Source organism: Canis lupus, chromosome 21, assembly GCF_048164855.1.
Source record: "Canis lupus baileyi chromosome 21, mCanLup2.hap1, whole genome shotgun sequence".
Classification (NCBI taxonomy): Eukaryota; Metazoa; Chordata; class Mammalia; order Carnivora; family Canidae; genus Canis; species Canis lupus.
The window spans coordinates 45,078,571-45,097,331 of record NC_132858.1 but is presented as its reverse complement, the minus strand read 5'-3'; the positions used below and the strand labels follow the sequence as shown (position 1 = coordinate 45,097,331).

At 42.2% G+C, this 18,761-nt stretch overlaps 1 protein-coding gene and 1 gene segment (V, D, J or C); one reads left to right on the top strand and one right to left on the bottom strand.

Annotated features, from left to right (window-relative positions):
- LOC140613130 (uncharacterized) overlaps positions 1-18,761 on the bottom strand; it is a 60,617-nt gene that overhangs the window by 40,719 nt on the left and 1,137 nt on the right. For 2 of the 6 annotated variants that reach the window (XM_072791614.1, XM_072791613.1), the window contains exons 2-5: positions 18,611-18,738; positions 15,166-15,216; positions 7,797-7,838; positions 6,158-6,658 (exon numbers count right to left, since the gene is read on the bottom strand). In XM_072791614.1, coding sequence (XP_072647715.1) covers positions 6,322-6,658; positions 7,797-7,838; positions 15,166-15,216; positions 18,611-18,738 — 558 coding nt within the window. In that variant the 3' untranslated portion in view covers positions 6,158-6,321. Of the gene's footprint in view, positions 1-6,157; positions 6,659-7,796; positions 7,839-15,165; positions 15,884-18,610; positions 18,739-18,761 lie in introns of those variants that run through there. The other 4 variants (XR_012014266.1, XR_012014265.1, XR_012014264.1 and 1 more) reach the window with 3 other exon arrangements.
- The window catches only part of LOC140613132 (T-cell receptor gamma chain C region 5/10-13-like), a 44,280-nt gene continuing 36,721 nt past the window's right edge, over positions 11,203-18,761 (top strand). The window contains 2 exon segments of the C gene segment in view: positions 11,203-11,432; positions 11,529-11,835. Coding sequence covers positions 11,390-11,432; positions 11,529-11,835 — 350 coding nt within the window.

The window sequence follows — 18,761 nt, the reverse complement described above, 5'->3', positions numbered from 1 at the left end:
TTTTCTCACCATAGACTTTACTCCTCTTGGTCTGTGCTTCAGAGCCAACTTCTGGGTGAGCCATGGTTTCCATTAGCATGGACGCCATGATAGTGCTTCAGCCCAGCATGTGTTGGAGAGAGCTCTTTCTCAGGGTAAACTATACACTAACGTCCAGCTCAGGAATCATCTGTGGGCCTGGTGTAAATGTGACTCCACTCCTGAGACAGTATAGTCTAATGGTGCCACACCACTGAGTTCTTGAGATTTAGGCCTAAAGGCCAAAATCTGCAGGCCCTCCCACCTGTTACTCTATCTTAAGAAACTTTCAGTTTATGCACAGCCTCCCACATCCCTTTTTGGTGGCACTTTCATCATTTGGTCCATTCTCAGCACAGCACAGATGGCGATGAAATAGCTTGTAGAAATGGACATTTGACCCTGTCATTACATTCATTTTGTAAATATTTCTTCACCAAATATCTCCGACAAAAATAATACTTATTTTCCATTATGTAGATTTTTTCCTCTAAAGTCAGAAAAAAACTCTCAATGTCTGAGATTGGAAGAAAAGTTAAATAATTATTGTGTTTCCTCAAAACATTTTTCATTCACTTAAAATTATATTTATGTAGTACACGACACAGCAAATGCTCAAGCTCTCAAGCAAAAGCAAAATATAATGGAGAGCTACAGATCCAGGGAACAACAGCTGTGCACTTGCCTGCTGTGGCTACCATTCTTTCCCCACCTCTCAACACCCAGCATCATGGGCATGAAGGTTCTTCCAAAATAGACAAAGGCAAGATAACTGGCAACAACACAGTGTAAGGGAGCTCAGTTAATTTGGGGTGGGGAGTGATATGATGGTGAAATGACAATCTGTATCATGTGCAAGAAGGAAGGCCTGGGTCACTGCTGGTCTGATGTTGTGGTCATGGCTGTAGCAGGCATGTGTGCAGTTACAGCTATGTGCATGCTTAGCAGAGACTCAAAAGAGCCCAAACCATCCAAACACCGCTGGTGGACCTTGAAGTGATTGGCATATGCAGAGGATCCAAGGAAAGACTCAGAAAAAGTATAATCTGGGAAGACTTATACTTTAGCCCATGCAGTCTATGTGCTAATTGCCTCAAATATGAATATGCTGCCCAATCCGTACAGCAAAACCATTGGCAGAGTCGAGGTCTTGCTCTATGTAATTTTGGTGTATGTAGACACAGGGTGATCCTCAAGAAGCTAGGCTGAAAAATAAACTAATTAAAAAAGAAAACATCAGAGGCATGAGTGGCCACATACTGCAGGGGATATATATCACAGATTACTTCAGTACAAACAACTTTTTCAAGGTACAAACACCAATAAAAGCAACTTTTTGGGGAAAAATCACAATCTAGAGTTGCTACAATTAAAAAAAAAATAACAGCCTGGCAAAGAATCACAAAGTTGACTATTCTTATGGGATAAACCCCTTACATATCAATATAAACTGTCCTTGAGGGTGTGCAGATAATCTCTTTAGAAGAGAAATACTTTGAAGTAGCTATAAGAAATGTGTTCAATAAATACAGAAAAATGTGTTTAAAAATACTAAGGAAAATATGACAACAAAAATCAACAAACAGATATTCTCATGAAGGATAGTAAAATTATAAAACAGAATATATATATTCATATATATCTTATATACATATATAAGAAATAAAATCTAGTTTATAAAAGTTGTACCTTGAAGTGGTATAGTCATTGAGAGCTTCAAGAGAATATTCCAGTTGGCAGATGAAACAATCTCAGAACAAGGAACTTCCTCCACCTAATAAAGGGCATCCATTAAAAGCCATAGCTGACATCATACTTAATGTTGAAAGACTGAATGATTTCCCCAAAGACCAGGAACAAGACAGGGATGTCTTCTCTGTTAAAGGTTATAGACAGTGCAACTAGAAAAATGTACATATATCTAGCAGACTGAAAAGAAAATTGGAAATGCCTTCACCCACAGATGACATGATCCTGTATGTAAATAATTCCAGAGAATCTACATGCACAAAAAAACCAAAAGAAGAACTGGTAAACAAGGCCGGCATCATCACAAAGTACACATGTGATGTACAAAATATCAGTTGTGTTTCTATATACTAACATGAACAACTTGAAAATGAAATTTAGGAAACAATTCCATTTACAATAGAACCAAAAAGAAGAAAACATTTAGGAATTAATTTAACACAAGAAGAGCAAATATTGTGCGTTGAAAATACAAAACAAAACAAAAAGAAAATTACAGAGCAATGCAAAGGAAAATTAAAGAATATCTGAATAAATGCAGAGAGGATTGATGTTCATGGATTAGAAGTTTCAATATTGCCATGCTGACAATTGTTACCAAATTGATTAAAGATTCAATGCAGCAGGCTTTGTGGGCACAAATTAATTTAAGCTTGGACTAAAGTTAACATGAAAACCAAAACACCTAGAGTAGACATAATAATTTTGAAAGAGAACAAAGCTAGGGGACTGACATAGTCACCCTGCAGAAGTAGTGGGGTGGGGGGTGCACATGAAATTTGATTTGGATGTGATACTGATGATGTTGCACGTACAGAGGGTGTGGAAAGCTTTATCACTAATGAATGAAGTCCTGGGTCAGCAGGGTGAGCCTTTCAAGCAAGGGCTTACAGGCCCTGATTTCAATGCTACAGAATAATGAAGTTTCATAATTTAGCCCATGTACTGCTGGTCTAATGAAATACAGAGTTCAGTGGAAGAAATCTGAGAGTCCAGAAATAATGTCTTGTGTCTATGGTCATTTGGATTTTAATAAATACATTGAGTTGGAGACGCCTGGGTGGCTCAGTGGTCAAGTGTCTGCCTTCAGCCCAGGGCGTGATCCTGGAGTCCCAGGATTGAGTCCCACATCGGGCTCCCCGTAGAGAGCCTGCTTCTCCCTCTGCCTGTGTCTCTGTGTCTTTCTGTGTCTCTCATGAATAAATAAACAAAATCTTTAAAAAAAATAAGTATGTTGAGTTAATTCAGTGCAAGATGAAATAGTCTTTTCAACAGCTGGCTCAGCTACAACTGGATATCGCAAGGCAGAAGAATAAATTTCTTTCATTACCTCCTCTATACATGAAAATTAATTCATGATGGACCATAAACTTATGATAGAGTGAACACTAAAAAACTACATGAAAATCAGAAGAGAATCTTTGTGATACAGGATTAAAGCAAGAGGTTCTTAGATATGACCCCAATCGCATTACCCATAAAAGAATACTGGATTCTGATAAATTGGATATCATCAAAACTGAAAGCATGGGTTTCAAAAGTCCTCATGAAGAAAATGAAAAGACTACAACCTCGTAGAAAAATGTGTGCACCTTATAAAGGGCCTTTTGTCTAGAATGGATAAAGAATTCCCACAACTCAGTAAGACTTAACATCACTTCAAAAAAATAATAAAAGGGTTAAAATACATGTTTCTCTGAGGAATATATATGAGTAACTAATAAGTACATGAAAATATTTTCAAAACTTAGTACCTAGGGACAAATGAAAAACCCAAGGAGATACACACCTGCTACAATGTCTGTCATCCAACAGACAACATCTAGCATGTGTCAGTGAAAACAGAGAAAATAAACTCCTTTTAAAAGAAGTAAAGTATAATTAACATATAGTGTAATATCAGTTTCAGGTGTACAATATAATTCAACATTTTATGAGTTATGCAGTGTTAGTCAGTGATTCTTTTATTCAGTATTTATGGCATCTTTCCCTGGGGAATACCTTCCTCCCTGGGGAAACCAACTATATCACCAAAGCCAAAACACAAAGCAATTAAAACACCCTCATCCCATCAGACAAATGGCTTATAGGAAGCATTTTTGTTAGAGAAAGGTCAATTGTAAAGCACAATAAATGGACAGCCTTTTATAAATGTATAGTGTTATTAATAAACATCATTAATGATCTCCACTAGTTCATGTCTCTGGCAGCAGCACTCAGTTTCCTACTGAATTCAGTGTAAAATCAATACCTCTTACTGCCTTACTTCCCCATATATGCAAGTGAATTAAATCATTCAAGTTAGCAGGTATTTAATAATTATTCCTGTAATCTTTATTAATTTTAATAATTCAACCTTTGTATCATTTTATTATTATTTTTATATAAAATTTACTTGCAGGGATCCCTGGGTGGCGCAGCGGTTTGGCGCCTGCCTTTGGTCCAGGGCGCGATACTGGAGACCCGGGATCGAATCCCACGTCGGGCTCCCGGTACATGGAGCCTGCTTCTCCCTCTGCCTGTGTCTCTGCCTCTCTCTCTCTCTCTCTGTGTGACTATCATCAAAAAAAATTTACTTGCAATGATGTATTCTAATAATACTTGTATTATGTCCATTTGATATTTTTAATAATTTATGGGATTAATAAATTAATATTAATAGTAAATATATGATAACTAACAATCTTTTCGCCAGACACCCTCCTTACTGTTCTGCATGTAGTGCATTATTTAATCTTCATAAACCTATGAGGTAATTGCTGATTTTCCTTTCTGCAGATGAGGAGCTGAGAAACAGCCGTGTGAGCACGGAGTCCAGGGCTCACAGCCAGGACAGGGGGCCCGGGAACAGCGCAGAAGGCCTGGCTTTGCTGGATGCTGGAGCCTCTGCAACCCAGCTTCCCCTTGATGGCACCTAAAGGACACGGATAAGCTGGTCTCTGAGAACCTTCATGGGCACCAGGTATGAAGAGAGCCCCTCAGCTTCCTCGTCATCAGACAGGTGCCCATCACCTCCTCAAACAACCTGACCCGGTGTGGTTGCCCTCAGGTTGGTGAAACATTAAACGTCAGGTGACAGCACAGGCAGTGTTTATACAGAATATGCATGTGTATTTCCAGGACCAGGAATTGGGAGATCAGATTCCCAGGGAAATGCTGACGCCCAGCAGCAGAGCCTCGAGGGGTGGGGGACAGCCTTGCTGTGACAGCCAGTCTGGGTGCAGTACAAGTGCCCGTCACTGCCGGGGGATGAATTAGTGCCCTGGCTCCAATAGTGGTACAAGGAGCGGCACAGGGGAGCAGTGAACTGTGGGGACAGACACATGGACAGAAATGGGTTGACGGTGGGGTCCTGGGATAGAGTCCCACATTGGGTTCCTCGCAGGGAGCCTGCTTCTCCCTCTGCCTATGTCTCACATGAGTAAATAAAATCAATATTCTCATTTGAGGCTGGGAAACGGGGGCCTTGCAAGGAGGAACCCCTTACCTAAAACTGCCAAACACACTGTGTCCACACCTGGGAAGCAGGTTTTCCTGCCTGGACACCCCAGAGGACTGTCCCTGTAGGACCTGCCTGCAGCGCCCAGCAGGGGGGGCCGGAAGACAGAGGAAGGAGCAAGCCCACTACTGTAGCTTTTAACCCAGAATCTCAGTACTGAAGACAGGACCACAATTCGCATTCAAAGCAACAGCCCAGTGAGGACAAAACTAATCCCTGAATCACAAACATCCACGCAGGTTACGTAGGGCACAGGCCTCAGAGCCTGGCAGACCTGAAGTTCTCCGTGTGTCTTTTCTAGCTGGGCAATCTCAGGTGGGTGACTCCACCGCCCTAAGCCTCTGTCTCATCTGCAGAATGGGATGAATGACACCTGCTTGAGGCTTGCAGGGAGGGAATCGGTGTGTACAGCGTGTGACACTCAATAGAGTGCATTTGTTATTATTTAATGGATGGTTTCTGTTACAACCTTTAAAATTAGCCTCTCAAAAAAGGCAAGCAACTCTTAATTCACAAGTGCTGGAGGAATCTTTCCTATATTCTGGTTCCAGCACCGTTACCTGAATGATGGCTCCTCAAGAACAGCTTCTGCTCCTTGCTCCTGGCAAGTGAGAGAGATTCCTGAGTTCTGCAAGCTCTCTGAAACTTTCCTCATGGCCCCTTAGTCTTTAGAGCTTAAAAGAAATTCTCTCTCTCTCTTTCTACACACACACACACACACACACACTCACACCAACACACACACGTTGAAATCTTGTATACGGAATGGATGGTGTCATGAGTGTGTGAGATTTGGCGTTTATTAGAGTTGAGTTTGAATCAAGGCTTCATTACTTACATTACTTTGATCAAATGAAAAGTTTTAAGATTGCAATTTGCTGATGTATCAAGTGTGGTTGTTATAATCATACTTGTACTTTATTATAGGGAACAAATGGGTAAAGAATCACATTGTATGTGAGTTGACAAATAGTATTTATTTACAAAGGAATAAACTTGACCCATCCCAGGCCCATGGTGGAGGATGTCTCCAGAGTGAGCATTATTATTCTTATTCATAGTGACTTTCCCAAGGACACAGGTCCCCCAAGAGGCAGGGCTTGGACTGGAGCTGTCATTCTGTCCTCTTCGATGCAATAAATCCTCAGGGAGTTAGGAGGTATCATTCGGCCTCCAGGGCTCCCCTTTGGCAGCTCCATATGAGAACGACCTCTCCCCTCAGCACACCACTGATCAGACCATATCGCTGGGTGCTCAGAGGGCCGGGCCCCCAGGCTGGACCCATGACTGGTCAATCCACGAGGCCAGCAGATCTGGGAGGCTGGCAGGCATAGGGACTGGGTCTGAACCAGCTGTTCCCTGCAGGTTGCGAGCACCTGGCAGCCCTGGAGCCTGTGGGAAAGGCAGGCAGGATGTGAAGCTCTGGCTGAAGTTTCTGGGCTCCATTGGACTCTTCTGGAAACTGTCCTGGCCCAGCCCTGCCACTGCCCTAGCAGGGGATGGGGCTGCTGTCTGGGAAGCTGTGGAGTGGCACCAAACAGCAGGGGGCCCTGGAGCATGAACTGGGCCCTAGTCTGGCTTCCTCTCTCTTCCACTGTCAACAACTATCTTAGTCTGGTGTGTTGAGTGGTGATTTGCATCAAGGCAGGTTCTCATCCATGTGTCACCCTAGACTGACTGCGTGAAAATTCTGTTTCCTGAGAGTTTCTTCTAAATTCTGTGCAAGAAGCACACTATGTAAACTAGTTTTATTGATACACTTACAAGAATGTCTGAAACACACGCACGATACAGTGTACCATGCCTATAGATTAAACATCCAGCGTCTTTCAGGTGATTGTCCTAGTGCTCTGAAAGACAGGTATGAGTCCTCACAAAGCTCATTATGAACACTACTGACCTAGTTCACTGTGGTCACAATACAACAGAGAGAGAGAACTCAGGAAATTGTAGGACATTCTAATAATTCCTGCTAAACAGACTATTTCTCCCACAGCTACGAGGTAGCACCTCCAGTCCAGCCGAAATAGAAATATAAGCACTAGTGTGTGTGATGTCCTTGTCCCCAGGGGCACAAAGTTGATGAAGGTTTCTATCACCACCATCATCGTTCTGAGTTCTTGGCACATGGCAGGTGTGGACAGCAGGAGCCTCCAAGGAGGAGGGGCATATTTGTGAGCTTGGACTAATTCCAACCCCATAGCGAGCACAGACCCCTGGGCCTGCATCCCACAGGCTCCAGGAGACCAGACATCCAGCGTCTCACTGGGGGTGCACAAGGGGGATTTCCTCATTCTCGACTTCTCTCTAACCTCTCCTGCACTTGGGGTGGTAATAATTCCCTCGAGAAGAGCTGCCATTGGTAAGGCCCATGCTAGCCTGGGACATGGTCCACGTCGGAACAGGAAGGAAGGTGGTCGGTTCCTTTATGACTGTGTGATTTCTCTTTGCTGTTGTTTCTCAGCTGAGCCCTGGGACTTGGAGTAGGAAGTGGTGTTTGATACCATAATATAGATGCTAGGGTGCTCACCTCTGGATTATTACTTCTTCCCCCCCTATTTTCAGTGGGTATCTACAAAAGGAGTAAAATTTACAAACATGAATTAAAATGACAAATCACAGAATTATTAGCTATCATTAAAAATTATATATCAGCTGAGTGGCTCAGTCAGTTACCATCTCCCTTGGCTTGTATCTTGATCCCAGGGTTCTGGGATCGAGTTCCTCATCCAGATCCCTGCTCAGTGGGATGTCTGCATCTCCCATTACCCCTCCTTCTGCTTCTGCTCTCTTTCTCTCATGCCCTATCTCTCTCAAATTAAATAAAATCTTAAAATAATCCTATATTTGCATTTTCCCCTTACACTGACATTTTCCTGCCTAATATTATGAGCATGAATTTTAAAATATAAGTATAAATGAACTATAATCACCAGTAACAATAGCAGGCAAAGAGGGAGAAATTTAAGATTTCTCTTTCTCTGTCTTCCCACACCATCTCTATTGTACCCTGTACTCCATGAATAAAGTCTAGCGCCAACAGTGCACCCTTTCCATGCTGTACTAACAGTCTGTTGGGAGCAATTTTTCTTGTTACTTGTTAAAGAATTTTCTTTCCAATCTAGTTTGATGGGAATTACTACTTTCTTAGGTTTGAAAACATGAGACTGCTGGCCGAGCAAGGATTTTCTGGGACTGCAAGACAGTGAGGTTGCCTGGGATAGTCTGCTCTCAGAGCATCTCCTGGGGCAGCCTTCTGCACAAGGGGTCCCTGAGCAAAGGATGGTCAGCCAGAGTCCCTGTCCTTCCTCACTTCTCAGCTTCTGTGATGACACTTGATATTTCTACTATTTTGGGAATAGCCATTCTAAGGTGTGAGGTGATACCTCGTTCTGGGTCTGATTTGCATTTCTCCAAATTTCAGATAAAGAACAAATAATTTTGTAGTTTATGACCAATATTGCATAGCACTTTGCACTTTTTTCCCATAAAATCAGACAATCCAATGAGGCTGCCTTTTTCATAAAGAGGCAAAAGGCTTTATCTAGCAAATTAATTTTCTATGAGCAGACACATACACTTATACTCATTCACATTTCCATATATCTATTGAGGAGAGTCTAGTGTAGACCAAGACAACTGATCCTAATTTCTTCTAATAAAGCCCATTTAAAAATGGTCAGATTTGTCACGCTACTTCAAAAGTCCAAAGGAGGAATGTTCAAGTAACCTATATTGGAAAAAGAGCCTGGCCCCTATCTCTGGCATGTGGTGGGTGCTCTGCATGTAGTGACTGAATTTGAAGGTCACTCAACAAGAGGTGCACACAGTAGAGAGAATGGGGTGGGGCTTCTAATCTTACTGCAGCAGCTCATAGTTTCATCTTTAAGTGTCTAAATTTCTGTGATTGTATAGCAAAGTGTGAATGTCCAGGATATTACCTATGACTGAGTTTTAAAGTGGGATTATAATTTAACAAATGAGAAATATTTTTTAAGAAAAAGTGTGTATTCAACATAAAGTATTATAAACACGTAAATTGAAGAAAAAAGAATGTTTTATCTATAGTCCATCATTAAATTATATAAGTGACTTTCCCGGGATCCCTGGGTGGCGCAGCGGTTTAGCGCCTGCCTTTGGCCCAGGGCGCGATCCTGGAGACCCAGGATCGAATCCCACGTCGGGCTCCCGGTGCATGGAGCCTGCTTCTCCCTCTGCCTGTCTCTGCCTCTCTCTCTCTCTCTCTGTGACTATCATAAATTTAAAAAAAAAGTGACTTTCCTGTTTATGGTTTTCTGGGCTTGTCTAGTTCACTAAGGGTTGATATCTCATGTGCATCCAATTCATTCCATGTGACTAAGTGAAGAAGTCACATTAGATCTCAGACTCTCCCATGGTCAGAAGGGAGCTGTCCCAGGTCGGGAAAAGTAAGCCAGCCTCTCAGAAGTTAAAGGAAAAGGTCCAAGCTTCATCACCTGGCTCTTTGCACGGGGTCTGCCTGAGTCCACACCTGCTCTGACCCACCTGCCTCTCCCCTGGGGCTGAGGTCTGGGGCCATCAGAGCAGTTGTATTCATGGCCGCAGCAAGATGACCTGGGAGGACAGGAAGTACTGCTCTCTCCACAGCCACCTGATTCCTCTCACCTGAAGACCAATGGTGTCTTGCTCAGATCCCCCAAACACCAATGAGGCTATTATTGTGTCCCATCTGAAAGGTTTTTCCTACAACTTTTTAAAAATGTGTGCATGTTTTAACAAATATGATCTTTTAGAGCCATGTAGAGTAGAGCATAGATGCACCACAGCTGGAAGAGAAGCAGAGGACAGGCAAACAATTGTCACCTGTTGAAATGCACTTCCAGGCCCAGCATGGACCTTCTACACTCTGAGGTGCCAAGTCAGCAAACTCAAATTTAGGTAACTCTCCTGTCCTGTAAATGCTGCCCTTGACCAGAGAGACATCCCAGTCAACCAGGCCCAAACACCAGGAATGTGTGATGATTCCCCTGATCTAAGTAAGATCAGATATGCAACCCCAGCCAGTAAATTTAAACTGAATACTATCTCAGTACACCTGTCTGACCTGCAGCCTTGTGAGGAAATCCCTGACCTCCCAGCTTATCCTGCCTCTGGACTGCTTCTAAGGCTCTATGAAAATCCCATTTGCCCTGGAAACCTGGAGCAGGTTGTCCACTGCTTGTGAGGCCCTAAACTGCCCAATCCATGGATTGTTCTTTGGATAAATGACACCACGCCTTACAGACTAAATTGTTTCACTTTTCAGTTTGACACACCCAGGGGAGTATTTGGCTAGAGGTTTGGGGCAGACTTCAATTACACACTAAGCCACATCATGGCCAACAGGTGTTTAATGTCAGCAATGTTTGAAGACAAATGTCAACAGTAATAGAAACAGAGTTTTGAATGCTGACAATAGAAATAAAATTTAGTTTTATAAGAAAAGGTTAGGGACTTACTTCACAAAAGTAAGATAATCTAATTGGAAAATTCTAGAAAAGGGAGAAAGCAGCAAGAAAACAATTCAGCAGGAATTCTTGCTCTGTACTTATCCCTGCCTCCCAAACAGGCTGCACACACATTCCTCTGTTAGGACCAAGTGGCCATTTGAGGCTTGAGCTTTGTTTCCAGCCAAACCTGGGAATATCCTCACCAATACCTTGTAGATATGCAGTCTTGGAAAGGTTACTTAAATGATCAACCAGGCTTTCTCCATTTCTAAAGTGAGGGAAGTAGCATTCATCCCACAGGGGCATTTTCCGGATTTGTCAAACAATGAGCAGAAACCAATTCGGGTGGTGCTCAGATGTAGTGGATGTCCAATCAAGGATTGCTGTTCTCACTGGTGCTGTCATGCACCAATTTTGCTCAGTGTTTCTCAGCACCCTGAGCATTATGTTCCCTCCCCCATTGTGGTCAGACCAGTCCCTGCCCTTTGGCACCTCCTTCTATCCAGCCTTCTCTTACCAGTACCTGCAGGTGCCCTGGGGCAGCAGAGTCTCAGAACTTAACCTGCCCTCTGCCACCCACCCAGGCAGTCTCCTTCCAGCAAGTGCAGCTCCGAAGTTCCCTTGGTCTTCTTTTCACCAGGTGGGACGGTAAACCATGCTGGGTCCCCTTGCTGTCCTGTGTGCCCTCCTGTTTCCCGGTAAGTCCCAAATCCCTCCACAGTGCAGGGTGTGGTGGATGCCCTGTGGTTCCTGGCCATCCTTGTCTCATTGCTGTCCCCCTCTCCCTCTCTCAGGTGGTGGAGCAGGGCTCAAGCTTGAGCAGACTCCTGTGGTCGTGGGGCGCTTGGGCACCTCGGCCACCCTGCTGTGCACAGTGGATAGCTCAGTCTACTACATCCACTGGTACTTCCACAAGAAGTTTGCAGCCCCCAAGAGGCTCCTCTACCTAGACATGTCCAGCTCAAGTGTGCAGAGGGATACATCTGTGAAAGCACACAAAGTCAATGCCAAGAAAGGCAAAGACAGTTACAGCTGTAACCTGTTGGTGCAGAAGCTGGAGAAGAGCGACGAAGGCGTGTACTACTGCGCTGCCTGGGAAGAGCACAGCCACTCCTGCTGCCCTGGCCCCTGCACAAAAAGGTTTCCATCTCCCAGGGTGCTCCACGGCTGGCACCTTCCTCTCACTGTAGGTCTCTGGGTTGTCCTGGAGTCCGCCCTCAGCATCCTGTCTTCTGGTGGACAACTTCTCCGAAGGTCCACTGCATATAATCCTGGAAGCTAAGCAGCCCCTAGTGCTCAGGCTGGTGCAGACCCAGGGAGCTGTCTGGCCTGGAAGGACTTTTCTAAAGATTGTAAGGGGGGAGTGTCTTTGAAGGATTTGGAACAAAATCTGTGCCACTCAATGTTGTAACCACTAGCCACTGGTCACATGTGGGCACTGAGCACTAGGAATGCAGCTAGTCCTCTATTCCAAGCTGAGATGACTGCTTGTGCAACATACAAGTCCTATTCTGGAGTCTAAAAAAATGAAATATCTTCTTAGTAATTTCTATACTGATTAGATGTTGAAATACTATTATAGATATCTCGCAGTAAATAGAAGTAATCCTAGAATCTTATTTGCTTCTTTAGCTTTTTAAAATGCAACAGGATGAAAATATTTGTGTCTCCAATAGTGATTTATATTTATTTCTAATGAACAGAGCTGTGGCAGACTGGCGATTGAAGAATCTGACCATGCCCATGATGAATGTGGTAATAAAATACTCTGCAAATCATTTCAAGGGTAAAGGACTTCCTGGAGTTTTGCCACAAAATGGTTGAAAGCTGGGATCTAAAGTCACCTCCTGATTCCATTTTCTATGTTGCTGCCCCGCCTCCTGCTTAGTTACTTGCAGTGGAGAGTCAGGGAGCAGAAGCTCAGAAAGCTGAGGGCCTACTTTTCAGCACCCTCCTGCACTGGCATGTCTGGGGCTCAGCTCCTGTGGGGGGATATGATCCTCATGCAGGTTAGTGCATCAGCCCTGGATGAGTCTGGGGACCTCCACCTTCTGCTCTGAATGAATGTTGCTCCATGTGGGATTTTGGGATCAGATTCCCTGCACCTCTCTTCTGTCCTCTGTAAAATGAAGTTGTGTAACTGCCACAATTATGTGATGACTTCTGTATCAATCCAAAAATTGTATCAATAAGATATCACTATACTTACTTCTTATAATATTAGTCAACCTCTTGACAAAAAAATAAAATAAATAAATAAAGAAGAGCTACATTACTGATTCTCTAGTTCCAAAGAGGAAAACCCTGCTATTGTATGTGGGAAAGAAGAAAAAGCCCTCTGAAGAGGTCTAAACTGAATTAAATGCATTTTTAATTGAAAATTCAAATTTTATGTAAAATATAATCACATTGACAAAAATGATTATTGTAAGGAAAATGTACACGATCTTAAAGAAATTGGCCCCTATGATTCACTAACTCCTTATCTATCTCTCTGAGCTGCCTTTGTAGTGAGAGATTATTTTTAAGACAGGCAAGGCTGTGAAGGAGGAACCCAACCAACAACGCAACCCTCTCCTTAAGGCCTTGTTCAAGGTTAAGAACTCCAGCATGGTCAGGAAGGGGTAGGGGTGGAGGAGCAGAAGTTTACCTTTGCTCTACTCTGGGGTTTTTCCCTCATTTGTCTTCCCCCTTTCCTTTACACACCGAACCCTTTCCTGTCAGTACCTGACTCTACAGAGTAGAGATTTGACCTATTATCATTTGGTTACAGAGAAATTTGCTAAATATGAAAACAATGTCATGAGAGGTCATCCCAAGTCAATGCAAATCTCAGTTTTTAACATGGTTCCATAGTGCCTTTGAGTCACTTCCTCCCTCTGCCTTTCTCCCTGTGTATAAGGTGAGCTTCCTCAAAGACAGCTTGGGCACACACAGTCCTCCTGTGCTAAGGAAATGTTGGCTAATTAAATGGTTGTTTAAATGGCTGATTTACAAAAACACTAAAAGAATCTTCTTAGAATGTACAGCACTGATTCAGTGGCAGGTCCATTAATGCCTACTGAAGTGAGATTGATATTTTGACTATTAGAAAGGGGCTCATATTACCTTATGGATAGGGGATTTTGTATAGATGGATGCTTGAATTATCTTGATGTTTGGGCTCAAGTAATTTTTTTAATTCCTGAGGTGGGTGAGACACAATGATTTTGAGTAATGGAAGCAGCATTATATTACGAAATTAATGCTGATCAAAGACTAAAAACATATAAAAATCATTGTTTTCATAGTTATATTATCCATTACTAACTGATCACACATGCTAGTACTGCGGAACATGTCATGTCTGTAAATCAGTCATCTTCTAAAAATCACAAATCCAAAAATTTCTGGATACACCTGAAAATCCATGTTGACTCTTCTGTGTTGGGCATCTTCATGTTCCAAGCCCAGAATGGGTTCAGGGACACAGTCTTGGATAGAAGAAAGGTCACAACTGGGAGAGGTCATTTCTAATCCTTGAGATCAGGAGACCTTTTACTATGACACTTTCATACTCTTATTTTCTCATAGAAACCTCTATGGCTTGTGAATTTTATTTTAAAATGTGTTTTTAAAAAGAATTCACATGTTACTTAATATTAAAGTTCTTGATTGTTAATGAGCACTTAGATATAACATGTGAAATCTGATATTTAGAAATGTGTGTAATAACTTCTCTCTTAACCATTATTTCTTCCCCTCTCTTCTCCAACAATCTTAGCTTCATTTACAAAACAAAATCTAGTTTTCCCTGCTGATTCCCAAGACTCCATTTGCTGGTTAGAGACAAAGTTCATGCCTGAAGAGCTCAGAGTAACTTCTTGGGCTGAGTGCGACTTTTCCCCTGTGTAGAACAGGTGTCAAGTACTACAAATACTCAGTCCTCTTATTAACATTATACTGTAAGTTATTTGATTTCTTTGCAACTCTTTTGTCTAGATGCAGGTGAGAAATGATAGCATCTCAAGCAGAATTGCTCATAACCATAGTTTTTTTTTCAACAAAGTTGTTCATCATTTCCATTTCCTGAAAACATAATCTGCCAAGTTCATGGAATGTTGCCAGAAACTCATCCTCAAATATTCATCTGGAGACTGAGAAAAAGACCGACTGTCAAGTAGGACTCTACTAAAATCCGTCCCCTGTTTTGGGGTCACGGATCTCTCCCCCAGGCAAAGAACAAGCATGGATGCTGAGGGACACAAAGACTGGATTCTGGGTAATCTTCTGTTTCCTCCTGAGACCAACGTTCCACTTTTCTCCCCATATCTTTGTGCCCCAGGTACCTAACCCCTGTGGATTACAGTAATGGGAATCTTTGCTATGATTTCCAATGGAAAGTTGGCCAATGGAAATTGGAGTTCAAAGAACCATCACTATGTCACTTACAGATGCATTTCTTCTTGGGCACCAGGTTTCCAAGCCTGTGGATCCGGGCCCCTGGGAAAAAAGAAACAAATTCATCCAGTGGTTTGAGTGGTATAAAATGGAATGACCTCTCTCACAAGTACCTCTTGGTTCCTGAGCAGAAATCTTTGGGTATATGGCGAGATGGCACTATAGGTTGGCCTGCGAGAATGCAGGCCCCTTTTAGGGAGGGAACCCTAAGGTCATGCTGCTCCTATTTCCCAGTGTCTTGCTGATGCTTCCATTGGCTGCTCCCAAACAGCAACCAAAGAGTAAGGAAAACGATCTGTGCACTCCATAAGGGTCCACCTCCTAATGCCCAGGGAAAGCTAAGAGAGGTAGACCATTCATCTGGAGGAGCAAAAGAAGGAAATCCAGTTAAAAGTCAAGTAAGTGGGTTATATTTCCCCCTAGATAAATAAAACTATTTGAGGGGGTTGGGAGATTTATCTAGTTCCTTTCATTTCACTTTCTACAAAGCCACCAAGGTCCCATCTTTAACAGAACAGGATGAGCCCTGTTCCTTCAGTAACAAAACAGGAAACTGGACACGTGTTGAGAGATTATCATTAACTTCTGTGCATTTCTAGTTGATACACTTAGTAGAGATGAGCTTGTAGATTATTTCTAATGCTTTTGTTCTTCAGTTCAATCAAAGATTCTGAGGTATTGGTTGAGTTATTAAGGAAGTCATCATCACCTAAGTAGAATAAAATAAATAGAAATCTCTCTGTAGTTAAATGATTATAGTCCTTTATGAATCAGTATTATGATGTATCCAATTCTGTGTTCTTGATTTTCTTTAATACAATAAACAAGGAAACAATAGCAAAAACAATTCTCTTATTAAAATGAAGTAGACTAATGTCTGCCACTTTTTAAGGTCAACTAAAATACAGTCTCTCACATTTTTTAGAATTGATCTATATTTTCTGTCCTTCCTTCATCTACTTTTCCGTTACCTAGTAGTGAACATTTAAGTGTTTCAATTACAGAGTGATCATTTTTTTCTCCTGAAAGTTCTGTTGCCTTTAATATTTTAAACTTATAAATTGAAGTTTCCTACAAAACTACAAAAGTCTGTAGTTCTTTTCTGAAAGTGGTAGAATTAGCATTTTTAGTCCACAGATCAACATATCTCTTTGCTCTCTTTTGCTCAAAGGTAAAGAATTAAGTTCTTTTTGAAGCTTAATAAATATAATGTCCTGTTACGATTTCAATACTAGGTATTTTTATCAAGAATATCTTATGTATTTTGTAGGCATTGTATTATTTTATGTATTTCTTGCTATGTAATGTCTCTGTATCATAGGAAAGAGGAAAGAGAGTCTGATGGCTATTAATGTATCCCCACAGATGTCACTACCCTTCCCTAATGTCTAGTTTGACATAATTTCCTATTGACTTGCATTCCTATTTAGAGATTTAGAGACTCTATCTTGAAACAGTTTGATTATTTCAGAGAGTAGTAAAGTGTTCAGAGATTTTCAGTAATTGTGAAAAGCTCAATCTGAAGGTCCCTACAAGGAACAATTTGGAATTCTTATTCTTTTAGCTTCCAGATAATGTGCTAGATGTTGAGCCTGTCAAGGAAATAATGTGATCACCATAAAAATCCTGCAAACAGACCTATTTCACGGAAAAAAGAAATGATGCTTAGACAGGAACAGAAATGTTTCCAACAGGAACACCGGTGGGGCTCAGTGGCTGAGCATCAGTCTTCAGCTCAGGGTGTGATCCCAGAATCCCAGGATCAATTCCCCCATCAGACTCCCCATAGGGGGCCTGCTTCTCCCTCTGCCTGTGTCTCTGCCTCTCTCTCTGTGTCTCTCATGAATAAATAAGTAAAATCTTTTTTTTAAATGCATCTTTTAAAAAAGATTTTACTTATTTATTCTAAAGAAGATGTGGTTTATGTATACAATGGAATATTACTCAGCTATTAGAAACGACAAATACCCACCATTGCTTCAATGTGGATGGAACTGAAGGGTATTATGCTGAGTGAAATAAGTCAATCGGAGAAGGACAAACATTATATGGTCTCATTCATTTGGGGAATATAAAAAATAGTGAAAAGGAATAAAGGGAAAAGGAGAGAATATGAGTGGGAAATATCAGAAAGGGAGACAGAACATGAGAGACTCCTAACTCTGGGAAACGAACTAGGGGTGGTAGAAAGGGAGGTGGGCAGGAGGTGGGGGTGACTGGATGACGGGCACTGAGGGGGGCACTTGATGGGATGAGCACTGGGTGTTATTCTATATGTTGGCAAATTGAACACCAATAAAAAATAAAATTTATTTAAAAAATAAATAAAAAAATAAAATCTTTATGTTAAAAAAAAAAGAAATGCTTCCAAACAAATAGTGCATGCAATTTCAATATAATATTGAGCCACTGATTTGCCTTAGTGATTGTTAGCTTTGCAGGAATATACTCAGGCTTTGTGACCAAATATGGATTGTCCCACACCGGCCACCCAACACAGATCCTGGTGAGAACAGTATGAGTGATCACTCAAGAAGCCAAGGCTGAAGGGTCACAGTGTGCACACATTTGGAAGAGTTCCCCTTGTGGAAAGTCTGCTCTGGAATCCTTCCTACAGGTAGCCTGACAAAGGCTAAAAAAATCACATATCTTCTCTGTTTTGTGAAGTTACTTTAGCAGAAAGGATCATAGGTCATCTACATGGAGAGCGCTCAAAACCCCATAGCCAGACTAAAGTAAACAATCAAAATGTTCAATGAGGATAATGTTTTGGAAATTTTCAGCTGGCATAGTTTTATTCTCCCACATACATCATGTCATCTGGAGCCCTTCCACTGCTTAGGCTAAGCCACAAGAGATACCACCCATGAAAGGGGATGGTATCCAAGTGCAGAACAAGCTCATTTTTCGAGTTAATATGAGATAGTGAGCTTGAATGTCAGATTTATATGAAAATGAAAGGGGTTTTCTAAGTTTCCAAACCTCCTATTTATAGATTGGCAGGCAATCCTGGCAAAGTAGGAACACAGAATTTCACTAGTGGTCCTAGGTGCAGGTAAGTGGTGGTGTGGTATCAGCCAAGTTAGCATGCACCCCAGAGGAAAACCAACACTCACGGCTGGGATGGAATGTGAGACTCCGGGAAGAGAGTAAGAAAGGCAGTTTTTGGTTTCCTTGTCTCTCAGGGTCATATCCCAGAGAGGGTAAAATCTTCTTCCACAGAAACCCAAAACATGGAGGGAGAATCTGAGAACATCTGGTTGATGTTAAACTTTCAGAATATGGCCATGGTGGCATCTGCAAAGACCAGTCCAAACCAGCACTGACTTTCCCCACAGGCTGCCCATGACGGAGACCCAGACGCCTCCCAGAGTCTCTAAAGGAGTGTCAATTAGGGTGCTGGAGGTTAGCAGAGCAAGCAGCAACTGGGACTTACAGAAATTGCAGGGTGGAAACTTTATATCCCATGGCATGGTGTGAGTCCGTGGTGGTGGCCTCAGGGCTGGGTTTTGCACAGGATAGTTCTGGTGAAGCAGCTGACCTAAAGATCAGAGGTGCAAAGGGCTAGAAAAGGGTGACAGGAAGAC